General features: G+C 55.6%; 7 protein-coding genes across 7 annotated transcripts; 5 read left to right on the top strand and 2 right to left on the bottom strand.

Annotated features, from left to right (window-relative positions):
• Nucleotides 1-136: 136 nt before the first annotated feature.
• On the top strand, nt 137-5470 carry M421DRAFT_284449 (kinesin). The gene has a single exon (XM_033588949.1). It carries the CDS (start codon nt 572-574, stop codon nt 5336-5338), a length of 4767 nt encoding a protein of 1588 aa, XP_033452346.1. The 5' UTR covers nt 137-571; the 3' UTR covers nt 5339-5470.
• Nucleotides 5471-5602: 132 nt separating this feature from the next.
• M421DRAFT_54353 (Rad17-domain-containing protein) lies at nt 5603-8209 on the bottom strand (the record flags this gene model as incomplete). Its single annotated transcript, XM_033595215.1, has 1 exon — nt 5603-8209. One exon carries the CDS (start codon nt 8207-8209, stop codon nt 5603-5605), a length of 2607 nt encoding a protein of 868 aa, XP_033452345.1.
• Nucleotides 8210-9035: 826 nt separating this feature from the next.
• Nucleotides 9036-12318, top strand: M421DRAFT_284400 (uncharacterized protein). Its single transcript, XM_033588947.1, has 2 exons — nt 9036-10229; nt 10287-12318. Exons 1-2 carry the CDS (start codon nt 9137-9139, stop codon nt 12197-12199), a joined length of 3006 nt encoding a protein of 1001 aa, XP_033452344.1. The 5' UTR covers nt 9036-9136; the 3' UTR covers nt 12200-12318.
• A 126-nt stretch (nt 12319-12444) lies between these two features.
• Nucleotides 12445-14777, top strand: M421DRAFT_402882 (uncharacterized protein; the record flags this gene model as incomplete). The annotated part of the gene is made up of 2 exons (XM_033590249.1): nt 12445-12593; nt 12647-14777. Coding segments are annotated over 2 exons (2073 nt in total), but the record flags the coding sequence as incomplete, so codon positions are not given.
• Nucleotides 14778-14962: 185 nt separating this feature from the next.
• Nucleotides 14963-16850, bottom strand: M421DRAFT_416820 (uncharacterized protein). Its single transcript, XM_033591216.1, has 4 exons — nt 16334-16850; nt 16176-16280; nt 15286-16127; nt 14963-15229 (listed from the first exon to the last, which is right to left on the bottom strand). The coding sequence occupies exons 1-4, from the start codon at nt 16701-16703 to the stop codon at nt 15002-15004; spliced, it is 1545 nt and encodes a 514-aa protein (XP_033452342.1). The 5' UTR covers nt 16704-16850; the 3' UTR covers nt 14963-15001.
• Nucleotides 16851-17465: 615 nt separating this feature from the next.
• Nucleotides 17466-18326, top strand: M421DRAFT_98312 (citrinin biosynthesis oxidoreductase CtnB; the record flags this gene model as incomplete). Its single annotated transcript, XM_033598599.1, has 1 exon — nt 17466-18326. One exon carries the CDS (start codon nt 17466-17468, stop codon nt 18324-18326), a length of 861 nt encoding a protein of 286 aa, XP_033452341.1.
• Nucleotides 18327-18732: 406 nt separating this feature from the next.
• Nucleotides 18733-19133, top strand: M421DRAFT_1762 (uncharacterized protein; the record flags this gene model as incomplete). The annotated part of the gene is made up of 3 exons (XM_033587843.1): nt 18733-18831; nt 18881-18922; nt 18975-19133. The coding sequence occupies 3 exons, from the start codon at nt 18733-18735 to the stop codon at nt 19131-19133; spliced, it is 300 nt and encodes a 99-aa protein (XP_033452340.1).
• Between the last annotated feature and the right edge of the window lie 1099 nt (nt 19134-20232).

Here is a 20232-nt window from a genome sequence, read left to right as displayed (position 1 = left end):
TCTAGTTTGTCTAGTTTGTCTGGTTTGTCTGGCTTGTCTGGCTTGTCTGGTTTGTCTGGCTTGTCGGTGTGCGAATGTTTGCTTGGAGCAGGCCGCAGTTGCCAGCCGTTCAAAGTTTCGCGAACGATCTATCGTATGACAGGCGCCACGCAGGGTCCACGCCAGCACGCATGGACAGGCATCTGGTTCACGCGCATATTGTTATTTAGTTGCCGCGACTCGACCACAACAACCGTCGATGCTCCACTCACTACTGCTGACCGCCCCCTTTACGCACCTGCACCAGGGACCGCAATCACGCACCACTCTGCTGTGCATGTCCTCCATGTTCCACACATGACCGCCGCACAATATCTGCCGCCACTGGCCTCCGCTCCTTTACACAGCACCCCCGTAATCTTGGACTTTAAACACTAATCGGTCTACACCATGGCGTCAGGCGGCGGCAATATCAAGGTCGTGGTGAGGTGTAGACCCTTCAACGGCCGAGGTAAGACGAAACAGCCTGCGCGAGCTGTGTCGCTGCTGACAGGCTCCAGAGAAGCAGCGCAATGCTCAATGCATTGTCGAGATGAAGGGCGACCAGACGATCCTACGGGCCCCGTCGAATGTTTCTGTCCAGGGAAAAGCTGCAAAAGCTGCCGCCGAAGGCACCAAGACGTTTGCGTTTGACCGCTCCTACTGGTCCTTCGACCGCGATGCGCCCAACTATGCAGGACAGGACAACCTGCACGAGGACCTGGGGAAGCCGTTGCTGGACAATGCGTTCCAGGGATACAACAACTGCATCTTTGCGTACGGCCAGACGGGTTCGGGGAAGTCGTACTCGATGATGGGTTACGGGACAGAGTACGGAATCATCCCCAAGATCTCCCAGGACATGTTCGAGAGAATTACAGAAATGCAAAAGGACAAGAACCTGAGCTGCACGGTCGAGGTTTCCTACCTGGAGATCTACAACGAACGCGTCCGCGATCTCCTGAACCCCTCGAACAAGGGCAACCTCAGGGTCCGCGAGCACCCTTCGACCGGTCCATACGTTGAAGACTTGGCGAAGCTGGTGGTCCAGTCGTTCCCGGACATTGAGAACCTCATGGACGAGGGAAACAAGGCCCGAACCGTTGCCGCAACCAACATGAACGAGACGTCCTCCCGATCGCACGCCGTCTTCACCGTAACCCTCACACAAAAGCGTCACGACGCACAGGCCGGCATGAGCGGCGAAAGAGTCGCCAAGATCAGTCTGGTTGATTTGGCTGGATCAGAAAGAGCGCAGTCTACCGGAGCCACGGGTGCACGCTTGAAGGAAGGTGCCGAGATCAACAGGTCGCTGTCAACACTGGGTCGTGTTATTGCAGCGCTAGCAGATCAGTCAACAGCAGGGAAAAAGAAGGTCCAAGTGCCGTACCGAGACTCGGTTTTGACCTGGCTGTTGAAAGATTCGCTGGGAGGAAACAGCATGACTGCCATGGTTGCTGCCATCTCGCCCGCCGACATCAACTTTGACGAGACCCTCTCCACGCTTCGATATGCCGACTCTGCGAAACGCATCAAGAACCACGCCGTCGTCAACGAGGACCCGAATGCGCGCATGATTCGTGAGCTCAACGAAGAGCTGGCAAAACTTCGCTCGCAACTCAGTGGAGGCGGCGGAGGCGGTGCGGGCGGTATGGTTGCAGAGCAGTACGCACCGGGCACCCCGCTGGAGCAGCAGATTGTCACAATCACCGAAGCGGACGGGACCGAGAAGAAGGTTTCCAAGGCTGAGATTGTGGAGAAACTGAATCAGTCCGAGAAGCTGTACAAGGATCTGAACCAGACATGGGAAGAGAAGCTGCAAAAGACCGAAGAGATCCACAAGGAGCGAGAGGCTGCTTTGGAAGAGCTTGGTATCAGCATTGAGAAGGGATTCGTTGGTCTGTCCACACCGAAGAACATGCCCCATTTGGTCAACCTGAGTGACGATGCGCTTATGAATGAGTGCCTCATCTACAATCTCAAGCCTGGAACTACTGCCGTAGGCAACTCCGACACCATGGACCAAACTGCAACAATCCGCTTGAACGGCTCGCAGATACTCGCGCACCACTGCGACCTCGAGAACGTGGACGGTACAGTCACCGTAGTTCCCCAGGAAGGCGCAAGCATCATGGTGAACGGACTTCGAATCGACAAGCCAACGCAGCTAAGAAGCGGTCACCGCATCATCCTTGGTGACTTCCACATCTTCAGGTTCAACAATCCAGGAGAAGTCAGAGCCGAGCGCGCCGAAATTGGAAAGAGTTTGCTGCGACACTCCGTACACGCCAGTCAGCTCAACTCTCCCTCACCCGCACCGCGACCCGGACACGATAGAACCCACAGCGCAATCAGCCTCGCCAATTCAGAATTCGACCCGGATAGCCCGAGAGCATCTTCGCCCGCTTTCTGGCAGCGCGGAAAGGAGTCGGAGTTCTCATTCGCGCGGAGAGAAGCTCTCGCTGCATGGTTGGGACCAGACAAGCGCCTCGACAATCTGCCGGACGATGAGTTCGACGCCATCATTGATGATCTCCAAAGACAACGCGACAATCGCAAAGCTGGTAACGCGAATCGTCTCTTCGAGCAGGACGAAGACATGGAGTCGACATCGTCATATCCCATACGCGAGAAATACGCGTCCAACGGAACCATCGACAACTTCTCGCTGGATACAGTGCTGACCTCGCCATCGACGCCGCAGTATGAGGATAGTGAGAAGATGCGAGAGCTGAAAGGCGACATGCAAGACAAATTGGACAAGCAAAAGGAGGACTATCGAACCAAGCTCAAGGCTGACGAAGAAGCTAAGGTGGAGCTGACCCAACTGCGCGCTGCCAAGGAAGAGATGGAGGCGAAGCTGAGACAACAGAAAGAGACGTTCGAGCGCCAATTGAGAAAGCTGGGGGTCGAGCCAGAGCCAGAGCCAGAGGGTGAGGCTACACCCGCGGCAGACGGTCTGACTGAGCAGCAGCTTGCGCTTGCGACAACGGCCTTCCAGCACTGGCGAAAACGGAAATATGTCATAATGGCTGAGACGATCCTGCAGAACGCTGCAACCCTGAAAGAAGCGCAGGTCATGAGCCAGCAGATGGATAAGAATGTCGTTTTCCAGTTCTGCATCGTTGATGTCGGCCAGACTGTACCGTCGACATACGATCTCATCAACCTTGCTGACACCGGTGAGGAAGACGACGACGATCTGGACGACACACCAAAACCTTGTGTCGGCGTACGTGTGATTGACTTCAAGCACGAAGTGATACATCTGTGGTCCCTACAGAAGCTACGTCAACGCGTGCGGCGGATGCATCAGATGCATCAGTACATGAACCGGCCTGAGTATATGCAGCACTTCAACCCGGAGAGTCCATTCTCGGACCCCTGTATGCCCGAATTCTCTCGCATTGGCGACGTCGACGTCCCTCTCGCTGCTGTCTTCGAGTCGAGAGTGCGAGACATGAAGCTCGATGTCATCTCACCATACACGGCCAACCCAATAGGCATCATCCATCTGTCGGTAGAGCCGTCCTCGGCGGAAGCGCCGACAACCACACTCAACTTCAGCGTCACCTTGCACGAGCTTGTCGGATTCCCTGAGCGGGAGGGGACTGACGTCCATGCTCTGCTGTATTTGCCTACTCTTTCGAAAGAAGGAGGCGCAACAAGCACCATGTTTATGAACAAGTTCGACGAGGGGCCTATCCGTTTCCAGACCTTCCACAGCATGAGCATACCATACCCGAGTCCAACAGATACGTTCCTGCGCGTGGCTGTCTTTGCACGAGTAACGTCGATGCATCTTGACAAGCTCCTGAGTTGGGACGATATGCGAGATCAGGCGCCTCAGCGAAAGCCCAAGCGCCGTGCTGCGCGGATAGCGGAATCGGAGTTCTACACCGAAGACACCCACGATATCTTCTCCCGCATTCAGATCCAGGAGATCACTGACGACGGAACGTACCAGCCGGTCGAAGTAACCCAGAGCAGCGTACTGGATGCTGGTGTGTACCAGCTGCATCAGGGCCTGGCAAGGCGTGTTGTTGTGAACCTTACACATACTTGCGGCGATGTCCTACAGTGGCAGAACGTTACCTCTATGCGCATGGGCCGCATTCGTCTAATCGATGCATCTGGCAATGCTCCAGGAATCGACTCTCCTGTCCGACAAGTCCCCATCGACTTGACCGCGCCACCAACGGTCAAGGACAACGCCGACGGCACCACAAACGTCAAGTTCATAGGCCGCTGGGACAGCACAGCCCACGGCTCTCTCCTCCTCGATCGCGCCACCCAGGAAAAGTACCGCGTGCAAGCCAACCTGCTCTTCAATGTCACATCCGCCAAGCTCGACGAGCCGATGGTGTTCTCCCTCGACATCAACATGCAAATCCGCAACCGCGCCTACATCCGTCAGACCTCTCTCTTCTCGCTCTCCAACCTCTGGAATCAGGTCAAGGTCGTCCATTCCACAGTTGGCATCTTCAACGTCGCCATCCGCCCGACCTCCGTTAAGCGCGCCACCGACCTGTGGCGCATGAACACGCGCGAGGACTACGTCAAGGGCGAAGAAGACCTCGCAGACTGGACACCGCGTGGCGTCTCGCTGGTCAAAGACTACATCGGCGTCGAGCGGCGGCGCCGCCGCATCGCCGAAATAGAACTCGCGCGCACCGTGCTGAGCCCGAAGATGCTCAGCATCGCAAAGCCCGAGGCCACCATCACGGGTGCGGAACAGGAGCTCGACGCCCGCCAGAAGCAGCTCCTCGAGAAGACGCTGACCCTCTGGACCGCCCACCGCGCGCCCGAATCCACAATCCTATCCGCATCCAACCTCGAGCCGCCCTTGGCGGGCGCCGCATTCGCACCCACGTCCTCGCGCGGCACTTCGCCCAGCCCGCGGCCCAGCCTGACGGCCACGGTGCGCTTCGTGCACAAGAACCCGCACCTCCTCAAGGCCAGCTTCCTGCTGACCCCGGACCCGACAAACACACGCTGGATCCGGCGCTACGTCGAGCTGCGCCGCCCGTATCTGCACGTGTACAGCGTCGACGGCGACGCGCTCAACGCCGTCAACCTGACCAACGCCCGCGTCAACCACTCCCCCGAGCTGGCGCGGCTCATGAACACCGGCACCGCGGGGAGGGCGCATGCGAGGAATGTGTCCGACGGCGTCACGCCGCAGCAGCAGGATACGATTTTCGCCGTCTTTGCGAGGACGAACACGTATGTCTTCCGCGCCAAGAGCGAGAGGGAGAAGATTGAGTGGATTTTGAGAATTGATCAGGGATACTTTTCTAGCGGGGAGGACTCGGGGTGAGCCGGCTGCGAGGCGGTGCCGGGGTTGAGGATGCAGCGTGAGGGAACGGGCGTCGCCCTCGTTGGGATCGGCGTTTGACTGGCGGGCGTTGGATATAGTTCATGTGTTTTATGTGTGGCGTGGATACCCAGCGCGTTGGCTGCGCGAGCGAAGCGAAATGAAGAGAGCGCATGCAAAGCGCAAAGACTGGTTTTGTTCTACATTCTGTGCGTCGCGTGTGTGAGAGTCGCGATGTGAATGGCGCGGCGTCTGCCCTCGCACACCTCAATCCTCGATATCATCATCCTCCAGCACCAGACTCGCGCCCTTGGCCATCAGCCCCGCGATCGCGCTCTCACTCTCCTCTCCTCTGCTCTCGACGAACCGCACGCCCTTCTTCTTCCGCGGCGTGGCGGGCGCGTCCTTGTCCGTCGCCCATTGCTCCTGCTCGCCGCCCTGTCGCTCCAGGGTGTCCTCGCCGTCCTCCTCTGTTCCACCCTTGCTACTCCCTGCGCCGTGGAAGGCGGTGATTTTCTGGATCTCGCGGATTGTGGCCGCGGGCATGCGGGATCTGCGCAGGATGGTGGTTAGGTACGGAAGGCGCTCGAAAAGCATTTCGTAGCGTGCTGAGCCGCCGCTGCCGAGGAGCGTTGGGGGCGGGTCATCGACTGGTTGGCTTGGGGAGGTCGATGCTGGTGCTTGAGACGGTGCGGTGTTGCGGGTCCATGATTCCACGCCGCTGCTTGGGGGCGCGGGCTTGAGCGACCCCGTGCCTGTCGAGAGCAGCTCGCCGCGTTGCGCTCGCGATATCCACAGCTCCAGGAGGTCGTTGATTTCTTCCTGCTGCTTCCAGATCCGCAGCGAGGCTGGGTAGTACATGACGAATGCGCTGCCACTCTTAGGCGGAGCGGCTCCTTGCCCTTTGGCTTTGATGCCCATGACCCCAGGGGGCGGCGCCATGCGCTTCACAGGATGCGGTAGGTTGTACAGAAGCCCACGCACGCTTGTCTGGAAGCACATCTCATCTTGACGGAGATTGTCCGCACTCGTGCCTTGCAGGTTTCGTCGCCCTGAGCCTGCCCCGAATCGGTCTGGGAACAGCAGATCCGCATCAGACAAGGCTTCGATGCAGCCGTCTACCGAGTCCATAGTCTCTTCGCTGTCTGCTCCTCCGCATGAAAGCACGTAGTTCTCGTGTAATGCCGCGGTGAACGTGTGTGTATCGGTGCCAAGCTCATCGATGAGTGTGTCCAGGTTGATCTCCGAGGCCTTCGGTCGACGCCGCTCGGGGAACCAGTGCGGTGGTTGAGGTACAGGCTTGTTCGGATCTTCTGGCACGCGCTTGTTATACACAACCCTCCCAACAGCGTGGAAGATGCCCAGAGTGCTTTCTCGCTGAGTTACCAACTCCAGCGATTCTCTTTCCATCTCAGTGATTGGTACGTCTCTAGGGCCCTTCTTCTTCGAAAAGTTGACCTTTGCGCCCCATCCATCCGACTCATCCCCACGCAGGCAGAGAAATTCGAGAGACGACACAGCACTGCGTATATCGCCGAGCTCGGCAAGCCGCTGTACGACCTGAGGCCCAACGGTATTCCTACGCGCTGACTTGCGCGCCTCTTTGACCACGATAAGATCCAGCGCTTTTGTCATATATGTTGGGGCAATTGGGTTGAATTCGATGACTGATGATCCGGGGTGGGTCAGGATCTCAGGGCCGAGCAGGCGGTGAGCAGTGAAGCTGTCAGCGGCGGCCGTGTTCGTGGACAGCAGTGTCTCAGAGACGATCATAACCATGGGCGTGACGGGTGAGTCAGAACCGGCCTGTCTGGCAAAGAACGCAGTAGCGGAGGGAGTGGTTGAAGCGAGGAAATTAAGAACAGATGATCGAAAAGCTTGTACGGCAGGTGACGCACGCGCGAATGTATTAGGAAACTCCTCTACAAGGACGAGTTGCTTTTGTCTACTGTCAGTGCTCGGTGAAGCTTGCGTTTGAACTTGCTGAGGTCGATCGAAGGTGAGGCTCCCGAATGCGCCTGCTCGTCCCACAAAGTCTTCAAACTGTGCAGTCGCAGATACTGCGCCTTCAGAAGCCGTCATGGAGCTGGCGGGGTTCTTCCACTCATGCATGTGAATGCCCAGCTCTTTGGAGAGCAGCGCCATGGTCGTGGTCTTGCCGCTGCCCGCAGGGCCTTTGAGTAAGAGAAGGCGCTTCCTCTGCTGGCCGCTGTAGACATCTTCGAGCCATGCGCGTACGTCTGACACCTTCTTCTTGTGTACCGCGAGCTCGTCGAGCGACAGAGGACCGTACTTTTCAGTCCATGGCCGTCCATCTACTGGTTCTTTGCGAGCTGGATGCGAAGGTGGGGGTGTGCTACGGGCGCTGCTCGCCGTACGAAGGAACTTCTGGCTACCCTTGGGGACACTACCAGCATCTGAGGCACCAAGAGCCGCCACGCTCTTCCGCTTGCGCACGGGCAGGGCGGCTGGTGGCTGGGGATGTCGATCATCGTCAGAGGACTCGAGGATGTCGTCGAGATCTTCTGGCGGTGTAGCGCGTTTCTCAGGGCTCGGTGACGCTGTGGCCTGCACAGCCTGCAAACGGGGAACAGAGCCCGGGCGAAAGAAGGATGTAATGGGTTTATGAACCGCCTTCAGCTTCCCTGGAGATTTAGTGGGTGATTTCTGATTTGACGCGGCTGACGACGGCTTCGGCGATACTGCGCGCCTCGTCTGCACGCGAGTAGGCTTCGCCTTGCTGCCGCTCTGCACATCGGTGGACGAACCAGCTAGTGCGCCCCTCTTGGGCCTCTTGGAAGGAGGCGGTGAACTGCGCTCATCGCCGGAGGAGAGGACAATGGGCTGCTTGCGAGCAGCTCGTGGCTTCACCATGCCGCCTCGACTTGGGCGGACTGAAATGCGGTCTGCGGCAAGTTGACATGCTTGTACAGCTGTGGTTGGAGCGCTGACGGAAGCTTGACGCGAACCTCGAATTTGCGGATAATCATGGTGACGGGTAGTCACGTGACGCCCGTGCTCGAACTACCGCGAGACTGCATGCTTTGCTGGCAGAATCAGATGCAGCCAAAACCCACACACCGCATCTCCGCCGCGTTGCATGTACCCGCTCACTAATGATGCAACACCTTGAGGCTGCTGCGGCTAACGGGCGCCTCTGCACGCCTGCTGACGTTGCACCACTCACAGATAACCACATACGCACCGTCGTCCTGCTTGCATAGGAGGTCCGATGTCCACCTCAAGCACGGACAGCACATACCCATCGATCTGCTTCCTTCTACTTCGAATCAGTCATAATGCCGACTAAACCCTTACCCAGCCTCTTCAATTCAAAGCAGAGCATGTTGGGCTACTTTGTTGGTGTCTTCGTGGCCTGTTGTAAGAGGCATGATATGAGTACCGCGGCGAGACACGCCCCACGCACCCGCGAGGCTGGTGATGCTGTTCTTAGACGCCGAATATGTCTCGACTGGGGCGCATAGATTACTCGGCTCGGACTACGCTGCCAGCTCACTCTCCCTGCATTTGTCCCCATTGGACGGTCATGCGTAGCCAACTCAAGTAATCTCATGCACGGCTCACAAATCCTCATCATGCATCATCTCTTATATAGCCCCTAATGCGCGTATCCGCTGGCCATCTACATGTCCCCCCGTCAGAGTGCCACGCAAGCAGTCCTATAGTCTCACAATTGTGACGATTGCCACCATCTTTTGTGCAAGGCAGACATAACTACCCCAGGATCACGGCGCTCGGGGTCTCCACACTCAGAACACAGGGGCCACCCCGATTGCCATTATGGCAAAGAAGAAGAGCAAGAAGAGCACCCAAAAGCAGGTCGACGTCACATCTACGCCAGCAAGTCCCGCGCCAGCACCAGCTGTCGAGGAATCTGCTCCAGAGGTCACCGAGCCCCTGGAATTGACGCCAGAAGCACCTGCTGTTGAAGCAATACCAGTTGAGCAACCGGAAGCAACAGCAGAAGCACCGGAAGCAACAGCAGAAGCACCGGAAGCAACAGCAGAAGCACCGGAAGCAACAGCAGAAGCACCGGAAGCAACAGCAGAAGCACCGGAAGCGGAGATCGACGAGGCGGTAGACGGCCCCACACCCGAACCGGCCACTCAGGAAACGACCGAACCAGAAGCTCCATCACCTGAAGAGCAGGAGTTGGCCGAGGCAAGCTCACCGAAAGATGAGGCAGCCATAGAGCCAATCGCAGAACCAGCGACAGAAGCTGAAGCTACGCCAGAGGAGGAAGCCATTGATGATGCGGGCACTGCAAAAGAGCCGGAAGAAGCGGTGGCGGAGGCCACGACAGAACCAGTCGAACCAGTGGACGACGCTGCGAAAGATGTCGCCGAGCCGGCTGAGGAGATTCCAGTCGCAGTTGAGCCAGAGGTCGTCCCCGTGCCTGTAGCCGAAGATGAAACTGAGGCAATTAGCGCACCAGTCGAAGAGACTCCCCTCTTAGCTCCAGAGGAACCAACAGAAGCAGAGCAAAGCGTAGTGGCCGAACAAGATGAGACAGCAACTCCAGAAGTAACTGAGGACGCAGTCAACGGTCACGTAGATGCTGCCGAAGCAACAACGATTGAACCAGCACCAATTTCTGAAGAGCCACTGGAAGAACCACAGCCGGCGGAGCCTGTTGGCGAAGCGCCCGTGGAGACAGCAGCACTAGCGCCTACAGAGGCAGTTGTGGTTGAGCCTTCAGACGCCGTTGCAGAGGATGATAGGGCTTCTCAGCCGAAGAAAGGCAAGAAGAACAAGAAGGACAAGAAGAAGAAGCAGGTTGCTGCTCCAGAGCCTGTCAGTGAAGTTGTCGAAGCGACAGCTGACCCGGAAGCTCCAAAGACTGAACCTGCAGCTGAGATTGAGGAGCCCAGAGGTACGTTTGGTGCTTTACATTGAGCGTTTCACGATCAGTTCGACTAACATTGAACAGATGAACCCACTGTAGCACCCAAGGAATCGGAACCAGAAGCAGCAGAAGCTGATCAGCTACCGACCGCTGAGGATGAGGCGGTACCCGAACCAGCGGTCGAGCCAGAATCGATCGTCCAGGAGCCCGTCGTAGAGCATCCAGCAGCGGTTGAGCCAGTGGCTGCTGAGACTGCACGTGCGCCTGCGCCTCGTCCCGAACCAGAGCCAGAGCCGCCTGCAGCTGCTGCAGACCCCGGTCTCTCACACGCTGAAGATGACACCTGTCAACCAATCCCTGCTGCATCGAAGGAGTCTCCGCGATCGCCTCACTCCGTGGTCACGGTAATGACGAAGTCCAGAGCTCCTGAGGCCCGACGGTTACGTGAAGCCCCAGCCCCTCGAAAGGCTGCTCGTCAAGTCATTGACGATCGACCACCAGCCCCCAGCCCGCCTGTGGAGAGAGCTCGCACGCGACATGTCCCTGCTTTCGATGATGATGATGACGATTCCGATTCGGCCCTTGTCCATTCTCGACGACAAAATCGAAGCGGTGAGGCGTTGGTTTCCTCACGTGATAGCAGTGGGTCCCGTTACCCACCACATGCAGCGCCAGCGCATCATCCCCGTACTAGCGGCTTCGCCTCGCGCGTGCCAGTCGAGCACTATCCAAATCCTCCACCGCCTCCTCCTGGGTATCATCCAAGGTATGGGTACGCGCCCGGTGCCCCACCCTACTACCCAAATCAACATAGCTATGGCATGAGTCAGCCGGGATATTCAAATCCCAATCCCTATGGCCCCTCTTCTCACAACTCTTCCTCCCCATATCAAGAAACCTGGAATCAGTATCCACCAGGGTATCCCCCCAATAGCAGTTCACACCAGCATCATGACACCTCAGGCTCTAGAGACTATGGCATGGGCATGCCTGCTATAGAGAACGGCTCTCTTTTTGACGGTGAAACAGCTGATATCTTCTCTCGTATTTCCCAGGCCATTCCTGACCTGCACGCCTCGCTTGCAAGACAGAAGGAAGTACACGGTCAGCTCTCACAGAAGCTAAGGGCCAAGGACGAGGAGATATATGATCTCAAAGAGAGGATCATCCACATCGAGAACAAGCATTCAGCTGAGGCCAAGGAGCAGGTAAAGGAGCTTCGCGAACAGATTGCTGAGACCCACAAGCACAAGAGGGAGGCTGAGGATACCAAGCTTGCGTGGGACGCATCGACGAAGTCTTGGGAGACCAAGGTCAAAGAGCTGGAAGCCATGTATGCATCTGAAAAGGCACAGGCGAAGAAGGAGTTTGACGAGTGGAAAGCGGCTGCAACCACGAGGCACGACGCCGAGAAGATTGCGCTTGCCATACAGTTTGACAAGAAGCTTAAGGAGGCGGACCTGCTTGCAGAGACGAGAAGACAAGAAGAGGTAGATGCGCTTGCTGCCGAGAAGGAGGAGCTGAGTGCAGAGCACGAGCGTCAGCAGCAGGAGCGTGAGGCCACCTTCACCACTGAGCGCGATGAGCTTGAGACAAAGCTCAGCGACGCTCAGAGGGAGCACGAAGAGGCCCGCGAGAACTGGCTTGCTGAGCGTGAGGCTCTCATCAGGAGCCACCAGGAGCACAGCGACAGCCTTCAAAGTGGCTGGAGCGAAGAGCGTGAGGCTTTGGATGCCAAGTATCAAGAGGCTAAGGAAGAGTCTGACAGGGCTTGGACCGAGCTCCACAGTGAGGCGAACCGAAGAGCTGATGAGTTGGCCCGTGAAAAGGACGACTTGCTCCAAAAGTACGACGAGCTGAAGGCCGAAAGCCAGAAAGAGAAGGAGATCATCAAGAGCGTCGCTGCCAACCTCGAGTCCGAGAAGTCGAGATTGGAGAAGATGATGGAATGCTATGGAGACATTGCAGAAATCAAAAGCAAGGGCGACACATACTAGTAAGTGGATTTGGACTGTTCATTTTGATTTGGAGGATTTTCATGGTGTTGAGGAGGGCCAAATGTCTTGGGTCATTTGCGCCTGCCCACCAGCAAGCGCACGTGGCATCCAAGGCAGGCGGCCTGGACTGTATCTCGATCGTAGAGTTAGACAGTTATCCTCTTGTTCCGTAATGCAATTGCTTTCGTCACATCTGCTTCTCCTGCCCTTGTTTTGCTACCTGAATCTTTGCTGACCATGTCATCAGCCTCGTATCCTTTTCGCAGCTGCAGAAGCAAATTATCGACCTTGCCACCACCCACTTCAAGTATCTCCCGGTGCGCCCTCCTCACGAAGAACTGGCACAGGTACCGCACAGTCTTCCGTCATTTTTGGGCGACACTCCAGCCTCGAGGTATGTATCGCACCATATCTTGATTTCTGACATCACTAATGCGAGACCTTCAGACAAGTCCGCGCTGCGTACATCGCACACACAGTCTCAAAGCTGATCACCTACCGTGTTTTCGGCCCCTTCCTATTCAGCTTAGGTCGCCGTTACGACAAGGCCGATTCTTTGTTTTTGTCAATGAGCCACCACATCCGCGACAAGAGTACGAGGAAGGAGGCCATCTGGCGTCAGCAGACCCTTCTCGCTGCGTTTACAAGCAGTGGGGCAAAGCAACGTATCAACACTGCTGCCGGCACAGTTGTCGAAGAGATCGTCAATGCGATCAAGCACTTCGCCGACCCAAGAGAAGAAGAAGGTATCAAGATTGCTGTGAAGAGGATCGTCAAGCTTGCTGCTGAGACATGGCGCTTTGCTCGTCTTGAGCGTGAGATGATCACAGCTACAATGCCAGCTCTTTACGATGAAGAGCATCAATTCACGGGCCCAGATTTCTGGCCTGCATACGAGAACACTCACAAGCCTGATGGCACTTTAATAGAGTCACTCGCCGATACCGCACGCCCTTCTGATGGACAGCCTACGCTTTTGTTGAGGCTCTTCCCTGTCATCTACCGCGAACCGAAACACGAGAACTTCCACGCGAACGGCGAGAAGAACGACGGAGGTTGCATTTACCATCACGGTATGGCTCTGTACGACGACGCAGAACCCATCATCACAAGGGCGGAGGAGCTCAAATCAGCCGGTTTGCCATCCTTCACCACTGCTTCTCCGACGAATGCTGAATTTGGGAAGTTTCCGCCGCCTATGGTTCCTCCGCCCAGAAATCCTCTCCCACCCACGCCGGCTATGTCTGAGAAGACGATATCGGTTCGGAACAAGTCACCACCGCCATCTCCACACGAGGGTTCTGATCGATCTCCAAGAAGACGCAGGACGCCGCCTCCACCTCCGTCATCGATCGCTGCGCTCCACGAGCCTTCATCTCTACCCGTGCGAGCGTACCAGCGGCCTCCACCAGGACCCATTGATTTTGCGACTCCTCGCAATCTCATTGGCATGCCGCCTCCTGTCGAGAGCATCTTCACGCAAGCTCCCTCAAAGGCTTCTAAGACCCCACCCGACTCGGTCTTCGTGGAGACTGGCCGCCTGCTTGCAGAAAGCGATGCTATCCCTGAAGCGGCGGAGGAGGAAGAGCTTCCTGAGCCCACACCAGCAGACAGTGAGACGCTGCCCGTGTTCCTCGAACATGAGCCACCTACACCGCCCCACTCTCCACAATCTCGTTCCAGCACACCACCGCGTCCGGCTTCGCCACTATTTGAGGCCTTTGACGAGATCGAATCGCTGCAATCTCATCGCATTCAACCCTCGTTGAGGCGCCGCCGCTCCACGCGTACTCGCAACACTGAAGACGAGTTACCCGATATCACGCCGCGTCCAGAAACCTTGCGACGGACTAGCGGCTATGCGCTCAGTAATCGAACGCTGAGGAGCGAGCGAAGTGAACGTACCGAACGTTCTGGCAAGTCGGAACGCACCGAGCGCACAGAGAAGCCAGACCTCAAGACCCGGTACCTGTGTGAGAGCCGCAGTGCTGGCGTCAAGGCACTGTACCCTAACAGTCCAATGTCCATGCAGAACAGCAAGGCCTTCAAGGAGGCAATGCAGGCTAAGAGAGCCTCGAAGGACTCCATGCGGTCTGATAGCCACCAAAAATGGTTGAAAGAGCAGAGGAAGCAAAGCCTCGAGAAACACGGAAGATCTGAACGCTCCGAACGCTCCGAGAAGCCTGAGCGCTCTGAGCGATCTGAGCGACCAGAGAGGTCTGAGAGGTCTGAACGAGGTTCGAGAGAGCTGCGCCGCGAGAAGAGCATGAAGAGCGTGGCCGAGACCATCCCCGACAATGGCACTTGGGACACCAACTCTACGCTCTCCAGTCTGGAGACGAACACACAGTTCTCTGTCAATGAGCACTAGCTCTGTGACTGAGCTCCACCTTCCCCTTGCATTGCGCATACATTCCTTTACTCTCTTTCGTCGTCTTTTTCGATTTGGAGCGTTTGTTTCTTTCCTTTGACCCTTATTTCTTTAATAAGCATATCAGCGAGTGCACTGAAAGCATTGGTGGAGTCATCTACGATGTATGAGCATGTATAACGGCCGAACATAGCATAACACGACATGATAAACTTAGCGAGCATCGTCACGACTGGTGTCGTGTGACCTAGTGAGTTGCAGGGTCTGATTCAATTGGCGTTTTGGACGCTTCTCTTAGATCTGTACATTATATCAACTACAAGTTTTGCGCAGTCATATCTCAGAACCAAGATCGTGTTCACCAATGCAGCATGTATGAGTGCGCAGTTATGGATCAGGATCATTCGGCATAGTTGTGGCCATGGCGGCTACTACAGTCTTGCGGGCTTATCGAACGCAAACAGCCCTCTACCATTCTTCTTCTCATCCTGCCACACCCAGCCAGATTTGCCCACAATCTCACCTGCCCCTTCGGCCATCTGCCGTAGCGTACTCTCATCTCCATGATTGGCAAGGAAGCGATTGCCATTGCTCCTCAACCGTCCAACGATATGGCCACGCAAAGGGCTTCCATCGCGACTGAACTCTACAGTATATGTCTGCCCCTGGTCAGTAAGATTCCTCTCTCGACGGCCAGGATTCCGAGAAAACATACCTCGACAACGCACTGTCCCTGCGCCAGCTCAGCCAATTCCGGCACCTCGACATCACTTAGTACCTCTGGCAATACATCCTCAACCGGATATCGTGCACTCCTCGGCTCCGTTCCAAGAACAAGGACATGCTGATAGCTCAACACACCGCCATTGCATAACACCAGCCCCTTCTTCCCTTTACCCGAACGCAATTGCCGCGTCATCTCAGTCAACGCATGCATACTATAGTTGTTTCCTGCGCCGCCAAAACTCGTCAGCCCGCCGAGCAGCGTCAGCGGCTTCGGACCGCCAACTACAGGAACACCAAGCGCTGTAGCGGCCAGCTTGGGCACAATCGGGAAGCACGAGTAGATATCGATGAGATCCAGCTCCGCCGCCTTCGTCTCGGATACGTCCAGAGCGGTTTTGAGCGAGCGTTCGATCGACGGCGAACTGTGGTAGTTCGGACGGTGCCAGAACTCAGCGGAATCGGATGTCCCTGCGCCGCCGAGCGGATAGATCCATTTCGCTTCTGGGATACCGAGTTGCTTTGCGTGGGATGCGGAGGTCAGGATTATGGCGCCCGCTAGGTTCACGGTGTTGAATGCGTTCATCAGTAAGGGGTAGGGCGTGCATATCATTCGGTTCTTCGCGCTGACTGTGCCGATGGTCTGCGCATCGTGACGTTTGCCCTGACTCCATGCGTAGTCGTGCGTGGAAGCTATAGCGCTGAAGTCCGCGTATAGTTTTGCGCTTTCTTCGTTGTTGGCTTTCATGCTTTGACCTCGGTGGGCGCGGAATGCGTTCTCGTACAAGGGGTAGACGTGAATGGGAGCGCCGATCTTATGGATCGCGCCGAGATCTGTGGGGAAGTGAGTACTGAGTGTCTGCCAGAGGGTGGAGATCGTACTATTTCCTAGGTCTCGGCCGGTGGGCGTGAAGACAGAGTCTACGGCTGAGGAGGACTTGGTCCAGCCTGGCGGTGGCAGCTTCTTGGCCGCTGCACATGCAGATACTGGGTCGATCAGCGATTGTAAGTAAGTTGTTGCGGGCGTTCTGATGACGCACGTGATGCCAGAGCTTCACCACCTGTGATGACCGCAACCTTGCTTTTTCTTTTCGCGATGCGTCTCGCGGCTTCATCGAAGAGTTTTCCCGGTTGGTTGCCGCCATGCTCGGAGTAGTGCTTCCACTTGACGCTGTCTTGCACACCGAGCTTTTCAGACAGCAAGCCAGGAAGATCAGGGTATGGCCACGTCCACGTCTTTACGACGTCTATACTGTCGATTGCAGACTTTAAGTCTGAGACAGAGTTGGATGAGGCATCTTTGAGGGCAATTTCGATGGCTTCGAGCATAAGCGTTGCCGGCTCTTTCGCGTTGTTGACGTCGCGATTCTTGACGTCGCCCACGCCGATGATCACTGGTACCTCTGACATGGCTGCACGACTCTTGATATTGCTTTGTTGGTAAGGCTGTGGTGGGAGCACAGGCTCGGTCGGGGTTCAGAACTACATGTTGGTATTGCTGCTGTGGTCGGCGAGTCGTGAGGAGCAAAAGGAGGATTTGCCGAGGTACCATGTAATTGGGAGGATCAGATCTCACGCCTCAATTTTGGACAACACCTTTGCCCTCATACAAAGCCTTCATCATCGCGCAGCCTTCGAGGGATATCACCAAACAAAGCGCAATCGATAAATTAGGTCACTCCGATGCTGTCCAGCGATGCCTGACTCAGCATCCTTCCGGCCTTAAACCACGGTTTCACGCTGATTGTTTCATCGGCTCCCCACGCTCAGCCTCGATTTTGGTCAAAAAGACCGTGAACTCCATCACCGCTGCATCTGAGAGTGAATTGATGCTGGGCTTACAGAGAGGACATGCTCCTGCGCGAGTCTCAGCTCGCACCGTCAGCGACATCCTACCACTTGCATCGTATAATCATTAGTGGCACCAGCGATTAATGACCAGCTCGATGTGGCAGCTTCGGACATCCGAAAGCTGATAGCGGCCAGATTGGGGATGCGACAATGGTGTCCTATTCTTAGGTGACAGCATACGCATGTTTTGTTTCTTGAGTCTGATCATCCTCTTTCGTCCATTCTCCTTGCAGCTACTTACATCTGCTTCACCGTCGTAGTACGTTCTTCACCACTAGATACCGTTGGCCAATCTTCGATCTTCACAACCAGAATCTCGCAATGCCTTCGAAGGACCCACCGGTTGTTTCTAGGATCCACGCCACAAAACCAGACACCAAAGCACTGCCCCGGATACTCTGCCTACATGGCGGCGGTGTCAATGCAGCGATCTTCGAAGCGCAGTCGCGATCACTCATTAGGCACTTACAACACTCTTTCCGTCTTGTATGGGCAGATGCACCTTTCTTCTGCGATCCCCACGCGGACGTCATCGATGTCTATGGTTCATACGCGCCTTTCCGCCGATGGCTCAGATGGCTTCCAGAGCATCCTGAGATTGATGCCGAGAGCTGTATAGAAGAGATGGGTTACGCCATACGGACCACGATGGAAGATGACGATCGAGCAGGAGCCACAGGAGAGTGGGTGGGGCTGATGGGCTTCAGTCAGGGTGCGAAGTTGTCCGCAAGCATATTGCTCGAGCAACAAGCGAGAGAGGAAAAGGCGAGGAGAGAAGGACGGAGTATCGACGTTGGCCTAATAAAGATTCCGGGCCTGCACTGGAGATTTGGGATCCTGCTTGCAGGCAGAGCGCCGCTCAGCAACCTGAACCCAGACGTTCTGACTAGCCCAGCATTGGTGGGCGCTGGTGACTTGTCAGAGGGGTTCCAATTTTGCAAAGAGGTGAAGGACGACACAGTGTTGAGGATGCCTGCGCTACATGTACACGGGATGGCTGATGCAGGGCTGCACTTGCACAGGAAATTACTGCATGAGTACTGTTCCAAAGACGCTGCAACACTGGTAGAGTGGGAGGGCGCGCATCGAATACCTCTCAAAAGCAAGGATGTGGACAGGGTCGTTGGCGCCATATATGATATTGCGGAGAAGACGGGAGTTGAAGTGACTAGGACAGTATAGATACTGATGTACGGATGAACAAGGAATACGTTCAGTCTACATTGACCTCTGAGATGCGCCTTCGTTTGCTAATAAAAGTCTCCGCGGAGGATTCAGCGCTACACATTGGCATCATCGACGTTCAACCTCCACCATCACACGAGCACGCTACGATCCAAACACCAAGACGAAGAGACGCATTACACAAGCTCTCGAGAGGTGGATCGCCGCACTCACGAGGTACAGAATGCGAGGCGTCTGGCTCATGCCAAGAGTCATGACGTGGGTACGTTGTTATGACTCAATGGTCTTCCGACTTGACAATGTGCACGAAGACGAGTAGCAACGACAATTCAAAGCAATAGACCACTTTCAAACTACCCGTTTGAACACTTTACTCAATAAGATACTCACCAACGCGCCGAACATGTCCAGTCAGCCAGGATCCCATACTGCCGACGCAGACATCCCAAACAAAGCCCAGCAAGAGGCACCTCAGGGAAAGAAGGAGAACATGGCAGAGGTGGTTAACTACAAGACCGCACGTACTCGGGCTATAGACTGATACCTCTCAGGCACGGGCCCCTGGTCACATTGCTGGAGTTGAAGGGAAAAGCGTAAGACAACTCAGCAAAGAAGCCTCCTTTGTAATACTGACATCCAAAGTAGACTGACAACATTGCAGCAGAAACAAACCCTGAGATTACACGAAGCCACGCCGAACACGGAGTTCAAGCCTCTATTGTGCCTCAGAAGATCCAAGAGGCGTTGCCAGAGAGCATCGAGCGCGCTGTGCCGAATGCAATTCACGATACCAGAAGCAAATAGGGCCCATGCCGGCGGTGAAATCAAACACGGTTTTCAATACGATATCAAACCAGCGCCTATTTTCGGTGCGCTTCCATTGGTGCCTAGCTACTCACTTACTACGGCACAATGTTGGTCTTTGTATCCTTCACTGATGACCTAAAGGCGCCTTGCGACGTCGATCCGACTTATTGAAAGTTTGAGCAGCTAACTAACTCTTCAATAATGCTAACGGCTATATCGCGCACTGAGATATTGCTGCCGGGTCTGAGGTGACCGGATCCTGGGCACACAGGTAATAGATGTGCTGACAGCGGAGAGTGTGCCATGGTTCTTTTTCCTCGCTGGGTTGTACATATGATCTGTTGACATCTCCAATCGGGCACTCAAGAGATTGGATCGTCAAATACGTGAACGCCATGCTGGACCGCAGCAAAAACTTCGAGGCGAGGACGTTGAGGTCCTTCTGCTTCCAAGTGCCTTGCCCGCAACTGCAGTGTATACTTCTGCCATGGATGACGAATAGTCCGGTTCGATTAAGGTGGTATTACCAGGATCCGAATCGCTCGCTGTGAGACCTAGAAGACCGAACACCCTGTCTCGCGGATCTGACGCTTCCAAGTTCCGCGACACTACCAGAACTTTGATCTAACCGACTTTATCCCAGGAGCTAGTCGTTAATCGAGCACCCCCCGTCTCTTCTTCATTCCGTAGTCAGGGTTCATCTGAATGAAACTCGCCCTGTGGGACTTGAGGTGGTGCAGAGCAGTAGCGCCAATCAGCTCGAAGTTGATCTGCCTGTGGCCCCAGAAAACAGTCGCAGGGCGAGCCAATGCAACCTCTTGCAAGGCTCATGGGCGTCTGCGCCACCAACGGCTGAGGAGTGGAGGTAGAGTGAACAAATCGTCGCGATATGCTAATCCGATGTCACTACCCTGCATACTACAATGCAGCTTGATCAAAAGTATGCTTCACCGGTATGTCGAAATCGGCCTCAAACTCGGTGCTTTTCGTGGTATCGTAGTCGCTCTGCTTTCCTCACTCTTTATCCGTTGCTTGCTCGTCGGATAACGTTGAGAGAGGTACGCTTTCTGTCCTTCTCCAATCCGGTACCCACGAT

Source organism: Didymella exigua (assembly GCF_010094145.1).
Source record: "Didymella exigua CBS 183.55 unplaced genomic scaffold M421scaffold_4, whole genome shotgun sequence".
In the NCBI taxonomy this organism is placed as follows: Eukaryota; Fungi; Ascomycota; class Dothideomycetes; order Pleosporales; family Didymellaceae; genus Didymella; species Didymella exigua.
This window is presented reverse-complemented; position numbering and strand designations above follow the sequence as displayed.

Excerpts from the sequence above, each read along its gene's own strand:
- M421DRAFT_284400 (XM_033588947.1), top strand. The coding sequence starts at position 9,137 with ATGGCAAAGAAGAAGAGCAAGAAGAGCACCCAAAAGCAGGTCGACGTC. Across the intron at positions 10,230-10,286 it reads TGAGATTGAGGAGCCCAGAG|ATGAACCCACTGTAGCACCC; the intron begins GTACGTTTGGTG and ends AACATTGAACAG.
- M421DRAFT_284449 (XM_033588949.1), top strand. The coding sequence starts at position 572 with ATGAAGGGCGACCAGACGATCCTACGGGCCCCGTCGAATGTTTCTGTC.
- M421DRAFT_416820 (XM_033591216.1), bottom strand. The coding sequence starts at position 16,703 with ATGTCAGAGGTACCAGTGATCATCGGCGTGGGCGACGTCAAGAATCGC. Across the intron at positions 16,281-16,333 it reads TGGTGAAGCTCTGGCATCAC|TATCTGCATGTGCAGCGGCC; the intron begins GTGCGTCATCAG and ends TGATCGACCCAG. Across the intron at positions 16,128-16,175 it reads CGGCCGAGACCTAGGAAATA|ATCTCGGCGCGATCCATAAG; the intron begins GTACGATCTCCA and ends ACTTCCCCACAG.